The sequence below is a fragment of the Tenrec ecaudatus genome, chromosome 5 (assembly GCF_050624435.1).
Source record: "Tenrec ecaudatus isolate mTenEca1 chromosome 5, mTenEca1.hap1, whole genome shotgun sequence".
Lineage (NCBI taxonomy): Eukaryota > Metazoa > Chordata > Mammalia > Afrosoricida > Tenrecidae > Tenrec > Tenrec ecaudatus.
In genome coordinates, this window is record NC_134534.1 from 71,766,984 (window position 1) to 71,790,238 (window position 23,255).

The 23,255-nt window shown below is 37.5% G+C and overlaps 1 protein-coding gene and 1 pseudogene across 1 annotated transcript in view; both read left to right on the plus strand.

The window, feature by feature from the left end:
* Positions 1 to 23,255, plus strand: part of ARFGEF1 (ARF guanine nucleotide exchange factor 1) — a 120,026-nt gene that overhangs the window by 1,586 nt on the left and 95,185 nt on the right. Inside the window, exons 2-3 of the mRNA XM_075549601.1 lie at positions 22,358 to 22,388; positions 23,040 to 23,196. Coding sequence (XP_075405716.1) covers positions 22,358 to 22,388; positions 23,040 to 23,196 — 188 coding nt within the window. The remainder of the gene's footprint in view (positions 1 to 22,357; positions 22,389 to 23,039; positions 23,197 to 23,255) is intronic.
* LOC142449426 (U2 spliceosomal RNA) lies at positions 13,731 to 13,890 on the plus strand (annotated as a pseudogene).

Here is a 23,255-nt window from a genome sequence, read left to right on the forward strand (position 1 = left end):
CAATGTGTAGACTTTGTTTTATAAGCGCTGGAAATAGACTAGGTCAAATTAATGAGGAAATGAAGCTTGTTAGTGGGATGACAGGCTTTGGAAAGCAGTGTTCTTCAGCAGGGGAAATCCAGAAGAACTTCAGTGTATGCTAAAGTAAGAATCCAAAGAGCTTAAAAGCAACTTTTCCTTTTAATTATTAAAATAAAAAGACCATTATTTAATTGGCTATAATATACTGCTTACATCTTTTTAAAAATCTCTAAACTTGAGTTTATTGGAGAACAATGGCTTGAAAATTTTTAATCTTCAAACCAAAATTGAATCTGTGGCATAGTGGCCTCGCGTCTGGCTTTCCACTCCATTATGGATCAGTTCACCTTTTGCCACTCTTGTACCTAACCAAAGCTTCTTCCAGGTATCTGAGAAGACAGTTTGTACAGTGGTAGAAATTAAATTTTTGTCTTAGTTCTGGAAAGGATAATTATTAAATTAGGATGAGCTGAAGAAGAGCAATTTTAGGGGTAAAAACATTGCTATACAGTATAGGTTTATGATTAATTTACAGGTTTAAAAACTTCCAATTCGAACTAAAGTTTTCATTTCTGAGTATGTTTTCCATTTTATAAAGTATGTTTGATAAACTAAATAAGTGCCTGACAAAAACGTGTGAGAGAGAGAGAGACAGGAATGGCGATGCTTGAATAAATGTGTTGTAATGGCGAGCTCACTGGAATGAGAGTATGTGGCCCTGAGTTTAATCCCAGTTTTGCTATCTACTGTAGTAGGCAACTCCTCCTTGGTAAAATTAGAATTGAGTTTATTAAATGGTAAGGTCACAATCCCTCTAATGTGCTACAAACATGAATGGACTATAACCTGGAAGTGAGCATTCTTGTCCTGTTTGTTTGACATCTTTAGAAGGCCTGTGATTTGGGCCTCGCCATTCCTAACATAGGAACCACTCTGTAGTGTATGTGCCAGGTGTGCCAGGGTTATCTGTTCTCAGTTTTGCCAGCTGCTACTTTTTTGCCCTCGTAAACAGCACAGACTTAACCATGAGGACTATGGCCTACCCAGACAGCAGTTAGGCACTGGTGTACTGACTTTCTTTGGAAGGAAATTATTTTCTCATATAACTGCATAAAAGTTATTGCTTTTAGCCTCCTATAAAGCAAAATTGTATTTGACTTAACAATTTTATTGTATCTAGATTCGTGTCTTACAGTCATCTATCTGTAGTGTCACCCAAAAATATTGATGGGGATAACTACATTTGAAGAAAGTGTATGGTCTTACAGTAAATGTTAACATGGTCTCCCCAAATAGATATTAGCCCTGGAAAGTATTAAAAGACTTCTCCATTCCTCTTCACGATTGAGATCTGAGCTAGGCCTACTTGGGTCTCTTAGTAATTTTTGGTTACTAAGTAGGATGGGAAAGTAAAGTGAAATGGCCTGGGTTGGTCATCCCTATTCTCTTGTTAAGGTGGCGTTCTGATGGCAAAGGGGGTTGCACATTGAGCTCCTAACCACTGTGCCAGTGGTTCAAGACCACCAGCCCCTCTGCAGGAGAAAGTTGAGGCTGTCTATTCCTCTAAGGATTTACATTCTCAGTAACCCAATGGGACAGTTCTTTTCTGCCCTTTAAGGTTTTTGAGTCAGAATTGACTTGAAGGTAGTGAGTTGGAGTTTGAATTTTAAGTTGGTTTAGGTAGGTGAGAGTTGGAGGGTGGCAGTAATTATACTTGTCTGGATTCAATATCCCATCAAATATTTACTGAGCACTTACTATGCTGGTGAAGAGAGATGAACTGTAAACAAAAAAAACATAGTACTTCAAATTTCTTTTTTTTATTTTTAAGTCATTTTACTGTTTGAGAAGAATTCAGAGCATTGATATTTAAAATGTAAATACTTGAGCTATGATTTTTGTTCAAGTGTAACTTTTAGGGAACTTCGTTTAGATTAGGGGAGATGCTATTTCATGTAAAACAAATGTCTTTTCAAAGATACTGTGCCAAATTTATTTCAAAGATGTACAGAGCTATTTTAAACTTTATCAGATTACCTTACATGTCAGATTTTTTTTTTAACATAAAGACTGGCTAGAAAAAATAACCATACATCTCTGTTATTCATGCACGTGAAGCCTACAGGGATAGAAACAACTCCAGGTTGCTCTCTCATAGAACCTGCTTCACTTCTCAGTGAACGTTGAACTTTGTAAAGGGAGGGAGTCTAGGCTGCCCAAGCTTATCCCGATCCATTCCTGCTCTCTAGAATCCTAAATTAAAAATAGTTTGGCCATCTGCTGGCAGATGAGACAACAGCTGAGCTATTTTTAGTTTTAAAGAATTTAGGATTGTTTCAGGATTGGGTTGAAGGTAGCATTGTTTGTCTCATGAGGCTGATAGATTGGGCCGTATTTGAATAAGACTTCATTAAGTTTAACTTTTAGGAGTACATTAGATGTTAGGGTATGATTAGTTCTACCTCTTTCTGATCTCAGATGTCATTGAAGACTCTACACATGTTAGAGAAAAAGTTCAAGGTTGAAAACTGGCACTGCTACAGAAGGTTTTTGAGACAAGGGAAGCATGTACAGGCAGTTCTGTTGGCGTTCTCTGCAGTGATTGGAGAGCATGACAGAGGAAAGGAGGAATTGAAGTAAAATTTGCCTCAGACAGGGTGTGGAATTGTGTTGTTAACCATATTCTTAGATGATTCTACTGAGTGATTCTACTGAGTTAGTTTCCGTGTATACTTTAAGATAGTTTTGTTACATGTAATTATAGTCTCCCCCAGAAATGTTAAAAACAGTATGTTGAGTCAAAATTTGAACAAAATGCTGTTGGTATTTCAGTCACGTTAGGCTGATGGTTGACCCCATGCACAAAGGATCTTAAAATTGTAGTCAATAGAGTTTTCACTGGTGGGTTTTTTATCAGTCAGTCTTCATCAGGTCTGTCTTAGTATGTTTTAGTCTGCTAAAAGTTCTGTTGAAATCTTTCAGCATTGACACAGAAGAAACAAACTAACCCCACTACTGTATCAGTGGATTCCCACTCATCCAAGGCTTACTAAATTCTTTATGGGAACAGGCAGCTTCACCTTTCTCCCCCAGAGTAAATGGTGAGTTTGAACAGCCAACCTTGCATTTGACAATCCAGTGCTTATCAGACAGTGCCAAGCTTCCATTGATGAGTGGGTAGTGAATGTATTTGAGGTATGTTGACTGGAAGTGAATCTGGATTTCTGATAAAGAAGATGAAAAGTCTACCATTGAACTACTACTGTCCCATTCTGATCCCTTGCCCCACCTAGTTTGCTCTAAAACCAGGGATTAAGTTACTTGATTTTATGTGGCCCTGGTTTAATGCTATTTGTGACATTCTTTAGCAGTCATGGTGGCTTAGTGGATTAGAAGGTGGACTCTAAGCACAATATCACCACTTCAAAACCACCAACCACTTCACAGTAGAAAGATGGGCTTTCTATTCCCACAAGCAGTTACAATCTCAGAAACCTACAGGGGCAGTTCTATACTGTCATCATAGAGTCACTGTGAGTCAAAATTGACTTGACAGTGAGATGGCAGTCTTTATTAATTTTTGTCACTTCCTGTACCATTTTTCTTTATTTATGAATAATTACTTACTCCCACATGCTCTGCAGACACAACAATCATTTCAATAATAATTTAAACCATTAACAAGTCTCCATTTAATCCTTTCTTAATGCCTAAAGGTGCCTTAGTGAGTGCTGTAGGTTAGCTAGTGGGCTGAAAACCTCAAGGTCAGCAGTTCAATACCACAGACAGCTCTGCTGGTGAGAGATAAGACTGCTCCCGTAAAGATTTGCAGTCTTAGACACTTATAGGGTTGTTTTGAGTTGGAATCGACTTACTGGCAGTGGGTTTTAATGGTTACGTAAAAGGTGTTTTTAGGCAGGTGTTTTAAAGTTTTGTGATGGCTAGAAGGGAAGGCAGGACAAGACTTGGAAACCCACAGGGGCATGTAGGATTTGCTCTGAGCCGGAAGTAACTCTGTAGCATTAAGTTTGGTTTTGGAGAAGAGCTGTGATGAATGAATTGGCTGAAGGAAAGATTTTGTTTGTATTTATTCTCTCAGGTTTCAAATTGGGTTTAAGAAACTCTATGGCATGTGATAACTACCACTCTTGGATAGCAGTTAATGTATGTGATAGTGGTTATGAATGAAATCTATGCATAGAGTACAAATTCTTAGAGCTGCTTTTTGAGGGGGAAAATGGTTTGGGAATCTGTATGTTTCTGCTTTGGAGATTAGCATTTATTCACGAGCATAGTTGAAATTCAGAACAGTTCTACAGAAAAAATCCTGTTTAATTTTGTTTAGTGACATTTTCTCACAATTATAGTATTTTTTCTGTTGATGCTATTAACACCCCTAGGAAAGGTTGTTCCTTGGAGTTTAATTTGGGACACATCTGTGGAAAGGACAGAGTAGATGGAATGGCTTTAAATCACTGACAGGACTGTTCTACGACTCCTGTATTTTGGAGAAGCAGGAGTCCTCTTGAGGGTGTGGACAGGAGAGGAAAAGTCAGAAAGGGGAACGTTTAGAATGAGTGCCATCCAGATGGGAGGACTACTTGCTGGCTAGCTTTTCCTTTTCTACTCCACCTGGTGGCAGGAATGGGTTTGTCTCTGGATAAAATTTAATTGTAGTGAAATTTTTGTTGATAATTAATTGCTTTTCCCACAGCAGAATATAAATATGTTGTGAATATGAAATAATTTGGGAAATAATTATCATGAACACTTCAGAAAATGAAATAGGGCTATTTGAAAAGCAAAAATACATGAATAAGTTATTATTGCCATGAAATTTGTTATGTTCTTTATTCAGCTATTTGTTGAACTCCTAGTTTGTGCTCTGCTCTTAATGACTTTCAGTGTTGCTGCTATTCAGTGGTCAGCACTGACCCATGTAAGTTCTTGATTTCGTAGAACTTGCATGCTAGTGGAATAAGGTAGACAGTAAAAACAAATTAATAAATACTTATACCTCTCATAATGCCTATCATAATTCAGTGAAATAGCAGAGTATGTGAATTGGATGTTGTGTGCATACCACATCTGAATCTGATCTTGCGTTTTCTTCAAGTGCCTCAAACAATCTTTGTGCCTTAGCAGTAATTATCAGTGTGTGGAGAGGGAGGGAGTCATTTTAATTTTTCATCCTTACTCCAGATCATTAACTGTTTCTCCACATCTTGCATTTTTGTTAACCCTGTAGGTTTCAATGGAGCCAGTCATTTAACAGCTCAGAATTTTTTCTTTGTTTTTGAGGATTGTCATGATTGTTGAGTGCAACAAGCCTATATCACAACCACTTGCTGATTTTCCACCTTTGGTTTTTTTTAACAACCTTTTGTTCAAATTCCAAATCAATACTTTTCCTTGGGTTCTTGCTACTGCTTTCATTAGCTCTTTTATTGTTATATTTGGGAACCATGATACACACTACATGGTGATTTTTTTTTTTTTAAGAAAACAGCTGTGCTGCTACACTCGAGACACGACACAAAGCTTGGATGCTTTTGCCTCCGAGCCGATTCATACTCTGTGAGACATTAAACTTTCTAGGTAGAAAGTACAGTACATGCATAAGCCAGTAACAGGTGTTGATTGTGAGTATCAATACATATGTAGTATAGGTTGTATATGTGTTGTGCCTTTTTACACATGGAAGCATATCACTTGGGTCCAAGAGATAAGAAGTAAATGCTTTATGTGAAGAACTGCTGTGGTTGCTATGTCCACATTCAATCAGAATTTCAGAATTCCCTTATAACCTCATGGGACCACGGGCGATTTTTTGCAGGCAAATGTTGCCAAGACAGATGTTACGTGATGTATGACTATATTGCCAGGTTCTTATCTGAAGACATAGTTAAGAAAGGTAAAGGGATAGAGAATGACAGACGTGTTACTTTAGATAAGATTCTAAGAGGTGACTTTAGCATGTGAGCAGAGAAGTGACAAAAGCAAAGGATCCAACCACTTAAAGAGCTAAATGGAAGAGGAGTAGAAAAACAAAGCGTCCGTACTACAGAGTAACTTGTATGGCTGGATGACAGTGAGAAAAGGGACTGAGGAAGGAGGACAGCAGAGTACAGTTTTGGTCTAAGTGTGATGTAAGCCATTGGAGATTTTTGAGTGGCGGAGTGACATAAACAGGTTTACCTTTTGAAAGACTCTTTCTAGCCAGAGTTGAAGGTGACGTAGACTTAAGACTAGGCTAGTGGCGGTAGTGGAGTTGAGAGTTGTTGGGAATATATTCTGAAGTCTCCCACAGAATTGATTGCTGGGTTGGCTGTGGGAAAATGTAGTATAGCAGAGCCACAGGTGCTTGTGCTCATAGCAACCCTCATGTACACAGACCAAAGCATCGCTGGGTCCTTCGCCATCTTCACAATTGCCATGCACGATCCCATTGTTGGAGCCACTTCTGTCCATCCATCTCCTGAGGGTCTTCCTCTTTTTCACTGGCCTACTTCGCAAAGCGTGATACCCTTTTCTAGGGACCGAACTCTGCTGATAACATGTCCATAGTATATGTTGCCATCGCTGTTTCTACAGAGCACTCTGGCTGCACTTCTTCCAGGACAGATTTGTTTGTTCTTCTGGCAGTCACAGTATTTACAGTATTCTTCCCCAACAACATAATTCAGATGCATCAGTTCTTTTTTTTATTGTAATATATATTTTTAATTTCAACATAAGTGCAATTTATAAATATAATACATTAAAATTATGTATAGTTTTATTCTTTGGCATATTTCTCATTTGAGTGGAATTTTTTAGTAGATTGCTGTCATTTAAAAGGTCATGACATTTTCACAAGAATTTCTTAAATTATATTTCACATATAAAATAGCTTTCAAAGTCTCAACACTTAATTGTGATTTTTCTGATGTCCACACTTTATTTACCGTAGAAAAGACGGGTTCAGTCGCAGCATTAGTTCCTGGTAAGCACAGCGTGCATTCCACAAGATGCATCAGTTCGTGTGCGGTCTTCCTTATTCATTATCTAGCTTTCAGATGCCTATGAGATGATGGAAAATAATGTGGCTTGGGTCAGATACACTTTAGTTTTCAAAGCAACGTCTTTGCTCTTCAATTCTTTAAATAGGTCTTGGGTAGCAGATTTGCCCAGTATAATATATCATTTGATTTCTTAACTGCAGTTTCCATGAGCATTGGCTAGAATAATTTTAAAAGTTATAGAATAACCTTTTATGAGAATTGAATGAAAGATTATCATAAATTTAAATTTATTTTAATGAAATGCTTATATTGGTTATAGTAGACAACTTTCTCCCCCCCCCCCCAAAAAATGTCAGTTGCCCATTGTTTCTGGGCCTAACTAAATTGTTATAAAACATTTGCTTTAATTCCCAAAGATTCAAATGAACTTCTTAGTAAATACTGTATTGATATCTGCTGTGTACTGGAACTCTTACCAAGATCTGTGGGCTTCTGAGAACCTATATTGCGGTTGAACAGTACCAGGGAGCATCCAAAAAATCATGGGAAAATTCTGTTCTTTAACTCCATTTGCTGAACTTTTTGAAGATCCCTCGTACAATGTACAAATATGGGACAGTATGATTTTGTGTTGTACTTTCCATATTAATGTTATACAGTCATATTAATACATTGTATAGCATATGAAGAACCCTGTAACAGGCATGCAAACTGGAGGTACATGTGTGCGATTTCACCACAATTCTCTATCATTTAATTCTTGCCTGCTCTATTCACTTAGAGAGCTCTGGTGGCTTTTTTGCATAAACATTGGATTGTTGATTGCAAATAGCTCAGCCCCACCCATTGTGCTGCAGGAGAAAATTGGGGCTATCTGTTTCTATTTGGGGGAGAACAACTGGGACTTTCTAATCCCATAAAGAGTTGCAACTTCAGAAACTCAGGGGGAAGTTCTACCCTGTCCTCTAGGGTCCCTATGAATCGACATGGGTCTGGCAGTGAACCTGGTTTGGACTTTGCTTGTACGACAACTGTAATTTGAACCCACTAGCCGCTGCAGGAGAATGACACGGATGTCTGTTCCCATGAAGGTTGACAGCATCAGAAACCCTTCAGGCCATGATGAATCAGAATCAAATTGATGGCAGTGAGTTCTATTTTAAGAATGAATAAATGTAAAAAAAAAAAAGAATGAATAAATGTTGGAGGTTGCTTCCTTGTCTTCCTTATTTTCTGTGATGGTGCTTATTTTTTTCTAGACTTACTGTTTCTTGTCCTTTATTCAAATCCAGCTTGTTTTCCTTTAATTCTAATTTTCCAGAACCATTTTGACCTATTTGGGCTTCCATTTTTAAGTGCGTATCTCATATTTGTATCTACATAGTCAAATACTTTTTACTGCCCTCTTATTTCATAAATATAGAACAGTTATTATGAGACTTTGGTATATGTAAAGACTCCTGAAAAACTCTCTTAAATACAAAAACCGGATATCTGGGCCTACATATTTAAAAGTTTGTGTCCTACTTTTGATATTTTTGTTTTGCTTGATATAAATTGCTATATTCTTATTTAGGGAGGTTATGAAAAATAATCTGTAAATAGTTCAAAGGACACTATTACTTTTGGCAGTGTCAATAGGAAACCCATGGGAGGCAGTTGGTTTTTAAAAATATATATTTTTTATTGTACTTAAGGTGAAAAATTAATTTTTCAGTTTCAATTTTTTACTACAAATTACATGCAGAAAAACTTCACTTAACTGCCTAACAACACTTATCTAATCAGAATTGTATGAAGAAACAGATGATCAATAAAAATAAGGCCAAGTGCTTTTTTTCAGAGTCCCTATAAACCTTTACTCAGCCTGCTTACCGTAAATTATACATTATTCTAATAAATTAGGCAATTTAGTTTTCATATCTTTTAAACAAATTTTTAACATTTTATTAGGGGTTCATACAGTTCTAATCAAAATCCATACATACATCAATTGTGTAAAGCACATTTGTACATTCATTGCCCTCATCATTCTCAAAACATTTGTTCTCCACCTAAGCCCCTGGTATCAGCTCCTCATTTCCCCGCTCTCCCTGCTCCCTCTCCCTCCTCCCTCCTGAATCCTTGATAATTTAAAATTATTTTTTGTCTTTTCATATATTTTCCCACTAATAAGCTGTTTCAAAAGCAACACAATAGTATGAAATCACATGATACTATGACCACTGTTAATTTTTAAGAACATTTTTAGATATAATCTATTTATTATAAAATTTGCACATTTACGTATATACAATTCAAAAGCTTTTTTAATTTACTAAGTTGTGTAATCATCACAATGATCTAGCATTAGAGCATTTCCATTCCTCATTGTGTTTCTTGATAGGTAACTACTAGTTACTACTAGTGACTCGCTCTAGATTGCCTTTTCTGGACATTTCCTGTAAATGGAATCATAGGATGTGGCCTCTTGGGTTTGGCTACATTTACATAACATGTTATTGAGGTTTATCCATATTGTAGCATGTCCATCATTTGTTACTTGTTTTTAATCATTTTATTGGGGGCGCTTACAACTCTTATCCATTTAAGGATGTCAAGCACATTTGTGCATTTGTTGCCATCATCGCGCTCAAAACATTTTCTTTCTACTTGAACCCTTTGAATCCGCTTCTCATTTTTTCCCCTCCCTCCCCACCTTCTTTCCCTCATGAACCCTTGATAATTTATAAATTATTATATTTTCCATATCTTTACACTGAAGTCTCCCTTCACCCACTTTCTGTTGTCCATCCCCTAGAGAGGGGGCTATATGTAGATCCTTGTGATTGGTTTCCCCTTTCTCCCCCCAGCTTCCCCTTCCCCTCCTGTTATCACTGCTCTCATTATTGGTCCTGAGGGGTTTATCCGTCCTGGATTCCTAGCTATACCAGTGTACATACTCTGGTCTACCTGGATTTGTAAATAGAATTGGGATCATGATAGTGGGAGGGAGGAAGCATTAAAGAACTAGAGGAAGGTTGTATGTTTCATCTTTGCTACATCGCACCCTGTCTGGCTCGTCGAGACCCTCTGTAAGGGGATGTCCAGTTGCCTAAATGGGCTTTGGGCCTCTTATTCACAATGATAAGATTTTTTTTGTTCTTTGATGCCTGATACGTGATCCTATTGACACCTCATGATCACACAGACTGATAGTGCTTCTTCCATGTGGGCTTTGTTACTTCTCAGCTAAATGGCTGCTTGTTTATCTTCAAGCCTTCAGATGCTATTATCTTTTGATAGCTGTGCACCGTCACCTTTCTTCACCACATTTGCTTATGCACCCATTTTGTCTTCAGCAATCATGTAGGGAAGGTGAGCATCATAGAATGCTGGCTTATTCAAACAAAGTGTTCTTGCATTGAGGGAGTACTTGAGTAGATACCCAATGTCCATCTGCTACCTTAATATTTAACATTTAAATATATGTGCATAAATCTATTTATTTTTATATATAAATATACCATATATACTTGTGTATAAACCGTGCTGAAAAACTGGGGTTTGGCTTATACACAGGTCAGTGGTACCCCAGTGAGGTGTAACATCTCACTGCCCCCCCAAGGTAACTGGATGAGCACCCGTTATCTCGTGGGTGATTGCCATTCCTCCGCTGTTCATTCAAAGCTCCGCTGACACTGCAGGGCTTTGAATGTTTGTTTACTCACATCTAACCAATCAGAGCCGTCCTATGATGTGGACAGTGCCATTTCGCAGAAGCACCCATAATGATTCACTTACATTGGCAGCTGAACTGGTAAGGATGTGTCTGTGGCTGCGCTCCGTCTCTCCCCCCTGGTCTCTGTGTTAATTCACATCCTGACTCGAGTCAATCAGTTTTTCTGGTTTCCCAGGTAATAATTAGGTACCTCGGCTTATACTCGGGTCAGCTTATATTCGAGTATATACGGTAGTTATATATGTACATGCCTGTATTTAGACCTCTGTAAATGTCCTTTGCCTCCTAGTTATTTGCTCTATTTCCGTTTACTTTCCTCCTGTCCCACTGTCATGATGGGCCTTCATTTGGGTTTCAGTAATTCCTCTCAGCTACATTGCCCTTGACCCAGCCCCACCAGGCATCCTGTACCCTCCTCACCATCGATTTTAGATCATTAGTTGTACCCTTGTCATTAGGTTGGTTGACTCCCCCTTTCCTTTCCCCTGCCTCCCCCTCCTCTGTAGTGCCACCCTCAATAGTCGCATTGTTTTCTCCTCCAGATTGTTTATCCTATTTTTTTAGGTAGACATGCAGAGACAATAATAAGCACAAAAACAAGACAGCAAAACAAAGCAATAAAACAACAGCAACAAAAAAAAACCCGACAAAAAAAAAAAAGAAAAGCCTATAAATAGTTCCAGGTCTGTTTGTTGACCTTTAGAAGTGTTTTTCAGTTTAGTCTGCTGGGGTATCATGCCCTGACCCCAAGTCTATTTTTGGTATTCCCTGGGGATACATCATTGAAATTCAGTCATTTAATTTGAGCATGTTTCTTAGAATCACACTTGATTAGAATCATACCTTTCTTGTCATCTTGGGTAAGTTACTTCAGATTTTTAATCTCCAAAGTGGGCAGATAATCCTATGTGTGGTGTTCTGAGAGTTAATAAGATATATGTAAAACTGTTCTATAAACTATAAGATGCTGTACTTGTAAGGAGTATTATTAAACATATGCCTGCCCTTGTGATTTGGAAAACTAACTTAGCAATTTTGCTGCTTTACAATGAGAAAAATCAAACTTTTCATCTTGTATTTTAAAATTTCCCCTAATATTCAGCCTAACAATACATTGATTACAGTCAGAAGTTTAAACTTGAGACTCACACTTTTTCTCTCTCTCTCTCCTTTGTCTTCCTGCTGACAAAACACATGGAAGAGAAAAAAAAAGTTTGATCTCTACTCTTGACTCTTATTCTCTAGGATCATATTCTAAAATGAGGACCAGTCTATAGGCTTTGTGTGAAAGGAGGACGAGGTGGGATGAGGTGAAGTGAGGGTTGGGGGGAGGGAGATAGCAAGGTGACTGGTTTACAAATAAAAATCTTATCTAGTTTCTCACATATTTCTGAAAATAATCTGGCTTATGTGGCCCTATGATAGAAATACATTTTTAAAATTTCAGCCTAGAATTTAGTAATGAAAGCAACTAGATTTCTTACACTATGTTTTTTGGGGGGTAGCTCAATAAAAAATGTGCATCATGTTAGATAATCTTGGGATTTGGGGGACTCTGCTAGAAGTGTATGCAAATCAGGTTCTCTTGAGGAGGGGATTTTCTCGTTGGGTTTATTGTGCTTGTTTCTTTTTCTAGATTATAAGGTAAATTTTAGCTTAGCTTAGGGAATTATGATTACATATTCATAGCATACATTTTAAATATGTGAAATCTGTCTTACTAAGCATAACATTAGTTAACTATGACAGTTTTACTATAAAACTAGAGAAATAAACCCTATAACATGCAAAAACTTTTCCTAGTTTCGTGTAAGGTCACCGTGGTTCAGTATGGATTTGACAAGTGTAAGTGAGTGGATGAGTGAGACATATTACCGTGTGTTGCGCCCTATGCTTAAATTCTTGACAGAGTCTTTTAAAGGATTAGAATTTAGATGCTTTCATCAGTTCTGTCATAATCATTTTAATAACTGAGAGCATCTGTATTCACATTAGTGACCAGTCACTATACAGGTAACTCGAGAGTTGATGCCATCTGAATACTTGTTCCCATGCACACTATTAGAAGGAGTAACTTCTAACTTCATCAGTTTTCTGGAAGGGAGATCTATGAAGCAGAAAAAAACCTAACTGTAAATACCATGTGTCTCCTTCATAACTCAATAAATTTAACTTTATTTTAAAAGAATTACTGCTTTCATATTTTCCAGAACAGTAGAGAAACAGAAAAATTAGAGATTGTTTACTGAGGGAATGAATTGAAAGGTAAAAAATAATTACTCTTGAAGCATTAATTTGAAATTGCCTTCATGAAGAACCAGTCTCTGGGGGAACCAAGAGGTTCAGAATCCAGAACAGACAATATCTGCTCCCTTCTGATTAGCACAGAAGCATGGAGAGAAGCACAGCTGTCCGTGATCAACAGACACAGTACATCTCTACCATTCTTTTCAGATTGATGGAGCCATACACACCAGAGAACTCTCTTTATGCAGAACCTTTCTCTCTGCATATTCAGGACATGGCAAATTGTTCTCTAGGCTGGGAATGGGAAATTTCAGATAAGTAGCAAAAAGAAAGACTATTTTTCTGTAGTTTTCTGGGGTGCTTATCTAGCATAAAACTGCAAACAAATGTGATGATCTCTGCAAGGAGCTTTTTACCATAAGAGATGAAGTAGTAACTATTTCAAAACTTCATCTTTGATCATCTTTTCTGTTAAATCCAGTAATCTGGCAAAATTTGGTGCCTATGAGGCTCTATTTTGGAATTCTTTGACAGCAAAACTAATGTGAATGTCAAATGTTCCTCACATTGTAAGGATCGCTTGATCAGAAATGGAGTTAACACCCTGTGATCTAAGACTAGGTCAGAATATTTTGTACTAATAGTTGCAGACTACTATTAAATTAGGGATTCCATTTTTGTGGATGATAGCTAGTATTGTTAATGGAATAGAATAGAAAATGAGAATAGCTCTCCTAATCGCTTCTCGGCCTTTTGGCTAAGATCAAGTGTAGAGAATAGATCTCCAATAGCAGTAGTGATTATAAATTAAATTACCTCTATAATAAATATATTTAGCTGTGTGCTTGGTTCCACCATAATTGTGGTTTGCATTCTGAAAAGTTTGAAAAACTTTTTTTTTTATCCCAAACTGGACTTTAGAACTGTTTTCTTTTAGTCCAGGGGTCATCAAACAGTGTCAGCAAACTTGAGATGGAAGAGCCAGTCCCAGTCTCACAGTTAAAAAATTATTTGAGAGCCATAAATACATATTTTTACGAGCAAATGAAATCACCGTTATCTGAATAATATCCTTGAAAACGTTTCCGTTTTCAGAGCCACATGTATGTGTTGGAGAGCTGCATGTGACTTGAGAGCCAGTTTCTTGACCCCTTTCGATCCAATCTAGGTAGAGCTTAAGCTTAGATGAAAACACATGGCTATTGAAGCACTCAATATTACTTTCTGACCCAGATGTTAGATTTAAGAACCATAATAAACAGGGAAAGTGCGAGTTCGAAAAGGGAAGGGGAAAAAATCTAGTTGTCTATTGCTGTGTAATACACTACACCAAATCTGAAAAACAGCGATTTTATTCTACACATCGATTTTGTGTTTAAGGAATTCTGGGCATATTGTTGCCCCACATTGTCTTAGCAAGGAAGAATCACATGGCAGCTAATGGTGACCCTGTAACCACTTGAATGAGGGAGCTGGTGTCCTTGCTTTTTCACTCACATGCATGATGCCTGAGCTGTGATCACTTGAAAGCTAGGCTCAGCTGGGATGACTGACTTGATCATTTACATATGGCCTCACATAAAGGCAGATGGGTTTCAAGCAATGTCAGGAGAGAGCCAGTATTGTAAAAGAACTAGACGGGAGTTGTTTGGCTTTTTGTGACCCAACTTCAGAATCCATCTAGCACCACTTCTATTGCACTGTTTTGATTAAATGAATATCTAACACCAGCCTAAATTGATGAGGAAAGTAGGTATAACGTGCCTCTTAATGGGGTAAGGAATCATGGTAGTGTAGAGGTTAAGTTTCGTTGGGCTACTAACTGGTAGGCATACCCACCAGCTACTCTGGGAGGAAGATGAGGTTGTCTGCTACAGTCTTGAAAACCTTATGGAGTATCTCTACTTTGCCTTATAGGGTTGTTTTGGGTCAGAAGTGACTCAGTTGACAGTAGATTGGAGTTTTGATGGGGTTTGTGGCAAAGTCACTTTGCAGAGTGTGTGGGATGGGAGCTCTAACAGTATCCATTTTGGTAAATACTGTCTGCCATGATCTGAACTTGACCATCCCACAATCACTTTAAATAGAATGTAACTAAATGGAAGCAGACCAGTAGACCTTTCTTTTTGAGCACTGAATGGGTTTGAACCACAACTTTTAAGTCTAAAACCATTTGTACCACCTGGGGACCTGACCAAAAGATATCTCATCTTCACTTCTGCCCCTCTTCCTCCCTTTGTAACATCTCGCATTTCAGAAAACTGTTTGTCTTAATTGTGGTGCTTACATTATTCAGCAATACAAGCCAGATTGCCTCTTCATGATAAATCAGGTAGTTATTTCAAGATGGTTTATCCTCCCAGGTGTTTTTCCTGGAATATGAATTTATTCCTATCCATTTTCACTGCTTTAATTTGAGGCATTATGCCCTCTCGGTTACTGTAGCATTCTTTTTAACACCTATGTTTTTAACTAATTCTTTTTTTTTTTTTAGTTAATTCTTAACTACATGAATTTAAAATCACATAACTGGTTTTGAAAAGTAAATTTCAGAATTTATGCCCCCTAAGTATTCCTTTTTTTCACAGTAACCCACTATATAGAGGCAATTTCTTATAAATTTAGAAATATTTTTACCTAATCACATTTGATTCAAATGACCATTTTTAATACTTGTATAGATTTTGTCATGAGGATTTTGATAGCGTTTTTTATAGTTGGTGTTACAGGCACTTCTGTAGTTAAATATGGTGACAGCACCACTGAAGTTAAGCATTTCTGTTTTATAGTCATACCATTTTCAGGCGTGGCTCCAAACAGCTTAGATTAACTGGTATTTAGAGTCCGATTCCCTTTCTAGAAAATTTTCCTCTTGTGTGGTTATTCATTTAAAACTGGTGGAGAATCTTGACGTGCAGGCCGTGTAAGGCCTTACCTCTCGAAATCAACACCAGCTAACATCAGATGCCTTACTAAAGGAATCTCGCGTGAGTTACTCACATTAAGGGTGAGTTAAATAACTATTTGACCAGTATGGCCCTGGAATGATGTTATGAATATCCAAATGGCCCTTGATAGAAAAAAAGGCTCCCTACACCTGACTTAAAAGGAGGAGGCAGACAGGAGATGGGGACATGATGACTTCCACAAATGTTGTTGAATAATGGCAACATTATGATAATGCATGCGTAGTCTCCCACAGTTACTGCCTTGAAGGAGGAGACAACACTTCTTTGGATGTGTAAGTTCTCATGTTTGTGATTTTCTTTTTAACTCTTTGGTTACTTTATGATCTTTTAAAAAATTATCAATGTGGTTTGCATTGGGTAAATAATTGTAAGCTATTATTTATAAAACATTTTAAATGTCAGAAATAGGTACAAATCATTCCTGAAGTATAGAAAATAAAATGTCAAATCTAAATTAAAAGTTATACAAGGATAAGTCCAAAAATATTGCTACTTAGGTTTCAGCTTAGACAAACACAAGTTTTTTTTACCCAAAACAGTGTCTCTGCAATCACGTATCTGTGCCATCAGTGGATGGCTGCAAACAAGTGCTCTCAGTAATGTTTGTGCTAATACCCCTAGGGTGCCTTCAGAAAAAGGTCCAATCAAAACAGCTTATGGAGGGAATCTGCTGTGCCAGTTAAATCCAAGCCAGAGAGATCAGCTCCGCAAGTTATTGTGACTTCAAATGGGGGTGGTGTTGGGGATCTTAATAGATTTTCTCAAAGGACAATAAGAGGCTTATTAGAAAGTTCTAAGAAAATTGACCTCTGTGTTGGTGATGAAAAGGTCAAGACAGTTTCACTAAAAGAAGTTTTTTCCTTCACAATACAAAGCTTGCTCATTCTTCAAGAGTAGCCTGGGCCATCCTGCAAGAATTTCATTGGCAAACTACTCACCCTTCAGCCCTCATATTGTCTCTTCAGACATCAAATTGTTCCCCAAACTCAATGAGCATTAAAAAAGAACATGATTTCCTTGAGAATGATTGGGGCAGGGAATGTATGGATGTGCTTTATACAATTGATGTATGTTTATGTATGGATTGTGGTAAGAGTTGTATGAGTCCCTAATAAAATGTAAAAGAAGAAAAGAGAAAAAAATGATTAGGGCAAAGACTGTACAGATGTGCTTTATACAATTGATGTATGTATATGTATGAACTGTGAAAAGAATTGTATGAGCCCCAATAAATTGTTAAAATAAATTTAAAAAAAAGAGTTGTAGGAGCACCTAATAAAATGATTAAAAGAAAAAAAAAAGAACATGATTTGAGTCCCTCTTGGATGTTAAAATTGCTATACATTGGACATGTTTTTAGGAGAGGCCAGTTCCTGGAGAAGGACATCATGCTTGGAAAAGTAGACTCAAGCCAATGAAACTCATTGCCATCGAGTCAATGCTGACTCAATAGCCATCTCCCCTGTGGGTTTCCAAGAAAATAACTGTTTGCAGGAGTAGATAACCCACTCCTTCCCCCTCAGAGCTGCTGGCGTTTTTAACTGCCAACCATGTGGATTGCGGCCCACTGCACCATGGGGAAAAGTAGAAGGGCAGCAGAACAGGAAGACCCTGCACAAGATGGATTGACCAGTGGCTGAAACCATAGGAACAGCTGGGACAATGGCAGCAGGACCCAGCTGTCTCATTCTGGTATGCATAGGGTAGCTCTGAGCCAGAACCAGCTCAATGGCACTAACAACAACAACATGGCCAAATAGAACTACCTCTGGGTCTCTAAGGCTATCAGTCTTTACTTGGAACCAACAGCCTCCTCTTCCTCCCATGGAGAGGGACTGGTGGGTTTGAACCGCAGACTTTGTAGTTAACAGCTCCAGTGTAACATGCTACACCACCAAGGTTCCTCATCAGCTGTTACCTAAAAATAAAAACCAAACTCACTGCCATTGAGTTTATTCCAACTCGGAACAGCCCTGTAGGACAGAGTACAACTGTCCATGTGGGTTTCCACGACTGACTATGGGAATAGAAAAATCTCATTTTTCAGAGGGAAAAATGAAAAATGAGCTGATTCCAGGAACCCAAATGGAAGGCGAATTTTGCGAATGATGAGGGCAACGAATGTATAAGGGTGCTTAATTGATATATGTATGGATTATGATAAGAGTTGTATGAGCCCCAATAAAGTGATTTATAAAAAATAATCTCATTTTTCTCGCCATCAGGAACTTGTGAATCAAAATGACTATAACTTCTCACACTTCACGCTGGATGGTATATTAGGCTAGGTTGACTAGAGAAACAAATTCAGTGAAACTCATGTCAGTGTGAGAAAGCACTTTATATCGAGAAGCATCTATATATCAAGAAACTATTTCTGTCCTGTCCAACTCCAGTTCATAGGATTGATTACTAGTCCATAAGTCTCTGTTAGAACATAGGCAGCCACATGCAATGATGCAGAATAAAGGAAGATCACAGACTGGTGGGTGCAGAGTCCTGTGTATCCAAGGTGGGTGGAAACATGCCGGGTTCTGGCAGCTCACAGGATCAAAGCAAGAGGGTGAGTGGAGGAGAGACAGGGTAAGCCCCATGATCCCCCTTATAAGAAGGCCACATCCTCAAGGACACAGCATCAGGCTATAACCTGATTGGCAGGTTTGACTCCAACTCTAGCCTGGCTGTCTAGTTGACATAAAATCTTCCACTGACAGCAAAATAAAAAATAAGGAAAATAAGATGTATTTGCAAGGATATGGAGAAATGGGAACTCATCCATCGCCAGTGGGGAATGCAAAATGTTACAGAATCCAAAGTCGTCATCAAGTCAATTCCAACTCAGAGAAAGCTACCCTGTGGGACAGAGTGGAACTGCCCTGGGGTGGGGGTGGGAGTGGGGGTGGGGGTGGGGTTGAGGTTATAAATCCTTATGAGAGCAACGCTTCATTTTTCTCCCCAGAACCGCTGCCGAGTAGGCATAACTCACTGTACTGCCAGGGCTCCTGCAAAATGGTATATACAGCTACTGTGAAAACCAGTTCGGTAGTTCCTCAAAAACTAAAAAGATTACCATTCGGTCCAGAAATTCCCCTCTTCGATATATCCCCCACGAGACTCAGAAGTGGTGATGTGAACAAAACAAGGACAGGCGTCTTCATTCATTGCAGCACACAAAAGCCAAAAAGGTGGAAATAACCCACATTCCCATCAACCTATAAGTAATGTGGTAGATGCATAAAATGGAATATTACTCCACTGTAAAGAGAAATGAAGTCCTGATACATGTAACAACATGAATGAACCGTGAAAATGCCATGCTGAGGGAATATCGTTCACAAAAAGGGCAAATACTACATTACTGAAACAGAACAAATATATAGCAATCAAAGTTTAATCATGGTTACCAGAGGCAAGAGGGGTCTCTTGATGGAGGTAGCACTGAGTTTCTGTTTATGAGGATGGGAAATTTGGCATTTGACATTGGCGATGGCTGATATGATTGACCTTATTGAATTGCCCAAGTGTAAAATGTTGAATAGCAAATGTTGGGGTACCTATTTCTTTATAGCAATTAAAAATTAGCTTAAAAGTAATAGACTCATAAGAAAAAAAGGTTTCATGGGGTCTAAATAATCCTTTTTAGGGTTAAGATGAGCATATTTTTTCTGGACTTTGTGGGCCAAGAAGAAAAATTAAAGGTATTATGTAGATACTCAGATAATGAAAAAAATTTACATATTTTTATTGATATAATTTAAGAGTAATAATGAAGTAGAGTTTTTGTAATCCAGGTCTTACTAATGAAAAAAATGGTGATAGTCTCTTGGCAAATGGGAAAGCAGGATTTCTTTTTATTGGTATATAAGGTTAGAACTATCTTCATGTTGATGGCAAGTGTTCCTTTATAAAAATCAATCTTTTGATATATTTACATATGTAACATGCCTGTATTTAGGCCTCTATTTGAATGTCCTTTGCCTCTTGGTTCTTTCCTCTATTTCCTTTTTACTTACCTCTTGTCCCACCATCATTTTCGCCTTTCATTCGGGTTTAGTAATTCCTCCCTGCTACATTGCCCTTGATTGAGTCCCTCTAGGCATCCTAAGACATTACTTCCTATTGATTTTAGTTCACTTGTTCCCTCATCCCTGGGTTGCCCCACCACTCCTGCCTTCCTTTCTCCCACTTCCCCTTCTCTCATTGCCCCTGTTCTTTTCCTCTCTGAATTGTTTATCTCGCCTTTCTTATCTAGATAGACATGCAGATACACTGATAAGTGCAAAAAACAGGCAAAGCCAAGTAAAACAACAAAGGAAGTCAAAACCAACAAAACAATAACAGCAGACAGCAAGAACAAAATAACAATAATAAAAAGAAAGCAACTGACAATTAATGGAAAAGCCTATAAATAGTTCAAGGTCTGTTTGTTGGCCTTTATGAGTGTTTTCCAGTCGAGTCTGATGGGGTGCCACACTCTGTCTTCCAAGTCTGTTTTTGGTATTCTCCAGGGGTTTCATCACTCTGCTCCCCCTGCTGCTCTGCTGCACGCCCTCAGTGCCTCGCCCCAGCGTGATGGGGCAGACCGTGCACTATTCCCGCACTGTGTCTCCAGGGCTGTCCCCCGCAGCGTCATGGTTCAGTGAGGGACAACGTGTCCTGTGGTGGGGCCAGCCCTACAGTCCTCCCCATGTTTTTTCTTTCTTTCTTCATTTATAGCAACATCTCAGATTCTAATCAGCACTTAAAAATGAAAATATTTAAAAATATTCTATAAAGATTTGAGGATAATTATCGATTTTCTCTCATCAGTATCCTATTTCTAAAATGTGCTTCAGAAAGTTCATGGGAAAATTAAATTATGTTGTCATTCAGATTTTCAGGGAACTTTTTTTTATGTTTTATGAAGATTTATTTGTGTTAGTTATGTTAAAATCTTAATCCATGGGTATCCAGCTTCAAGGAACGTTTTTAATCCCACTCCCCACATCCCCTTATTGGTGAACCATGCACTTTTAGTAGCTGATAAATAGATCTTAAAAATTGTGCATTGTGAACCTAGAAAATTCTCAGTACATTGAATTTATAATACTTTTTAAATTTAAAGGTTAGCACTTACCATAGTCCCAAAATTTAAAACATTTTCATTGTTATTCATAGGTGCACATAGATATTAGAGTGGTTAGTTATTATTATGTAGATCAAGGTTTCCTGAGTTTGAAACCTGGGTGAATTTATTAGCTGCATATCTAAGCCAGGCAGCTCAGGCAAGGTTTCATCTTCTTTTTATTCAAATTCCTAATCTTTAAAATAAAGAAGTAATTGCACATACCTCATAGAGTTATTGTAAGATTATTTGCTGGTGTATAGTAATAATAGTACATATAGGTGTTAGTACTTGTATAGTCCTTGGTATGTTATACAATCTTTACATACATATAGAGTGTAATAATACCTGTAACATAAATACAAACACACTAGTACTTGGCATTCAGTCCAATATTAATAACTGTTAACTGATACAGTAGTGATTATTGTTATGTGTGAATGCTTTTCTCCCAAAATTTCAAGCCAAACCCACTGCCATCAAGTCCAGGCTGACTCATAGTGACCCTGAATTGATTTCTCATTATATCTTTATAGGAGTGGATAGCCTCATCTTTATGGTTTGCCTGGCAGTACCACAGGTTTAATCAGTTAACCAAATTTCCTAGCCTATCAGTTAATTTAAGGATCATCATTGATTCTTCATAACAGCATAAATAGATAAGGGGAAATTCTTCCATTAAATTTGGCATGTGTATTTTAATAATGCCTTGTACTGTGGTTCGCATTCCTGTATGGTACACATGGTTAGTGCTCAGCTACTAACCAAAAGGTTGGTGGTTGGAACTCACCCAAAGGATCTTTAGAAGAAAGGCCTAAAGATATGCTTCTGAAAGGTCACAGTTTTAAAAAGTTGTTAAACAGAGATGCACATGTGCGTATTCAAGAAGTAGTCGTTCTGGCTTGGTGCTCACTTTCAGATAGTTACAAATGACTGTTTTTCTCCGTTATTAACATACGTGTTATATTTTCTGACTTCATAAAAATGCATAAAATTCTTCTGATTAATATAGTTAATTGACAGTAGAGAATATCCTTTGAGAATTAGTCGTCTGAATTTTACCTCTCCTGTAGTTGTTGATGTATATTTTCTGTATAATTTTATAACACTATAGTATTTGTGTAATAATCCATTTTGCTAAAACAAGTTTAATACCTGATTTTATTTGAATTCACAATCTTCGTAATATTCTTAAAATGTTCTATCTTAGTTATGAAATGTAATATTTTACTTAGTGAACTTTGTGGTCAAGCTGTCTAATGTTTGCTTTTTTTCCCCCCATGTCCTCCAGAGGAAATAAAAGCTGAAACTGACAAGCAAAGGTTCGTGAGGTTTCTTCTCTTTAGTAAGATAATTTGCCAATTTGTGTTCTTAGCCAAAATAAAAATGTAGTGACTTATATTTTATATGGTACATTATTGCATGCTATCTCTGCAGTAAAACAAGCTTAAAAAATTAAGCGTCTAGAAATGTAAATACATGAAGATTTTACATAAGTATATATCTAGGGTTATTTTTTAAATACCATAAAATATGTTTTCAAGTTTTTTCCCAAAAACTGATGAATACTTAGGAAGATTATTATGTTTCCTTGATAGTATTGGCTAGTATCAAGTAACTCAGAAGTGTAGGTCAACTTAAGGACAGATAGAAAGTTCATTGCCTTTTAAGATAAATTTCTTAAGTAACAGTAAAGTATTTTGATGGTAGAAACATCTTGAGATCATTAGAAAGACTATTTGACAAGAACCTAGAGTCTTGTGTTTAGTTAGTGCTCTGACCACTTGTATTTATTTGTCCTTGTGCTAAAATCACTTTTTTCTTTCAGGCTTTGTTTTTTTTTTTTCCATGAAATATGGGAACATGAACCTGGTTTTAACAAGGTCCCTTTTAAGACTGAAATTATTTGCTTCTTTATAAGTTATAATCAGTATAAATATGATAATCTAAACAGGCACTTCTTTTTCATTTAGTCCACCTCACGGAGAAGCAAAAACTGGATCAAGCACTCTTCCACCAGTGAAATCAAAGACAAATTTTATTGAAGCAGACAAGTACTTCTTACCCTTTGAGTTGGCTTGTCAGTCCAAGTGTCCCCGCATAGTTAGTACATCACTAGATTGTTTACAGGTATGTAAAAACTGGCATTATCTAAGAATTGTCTACTTGAATGTGTTTCAAAAACATAG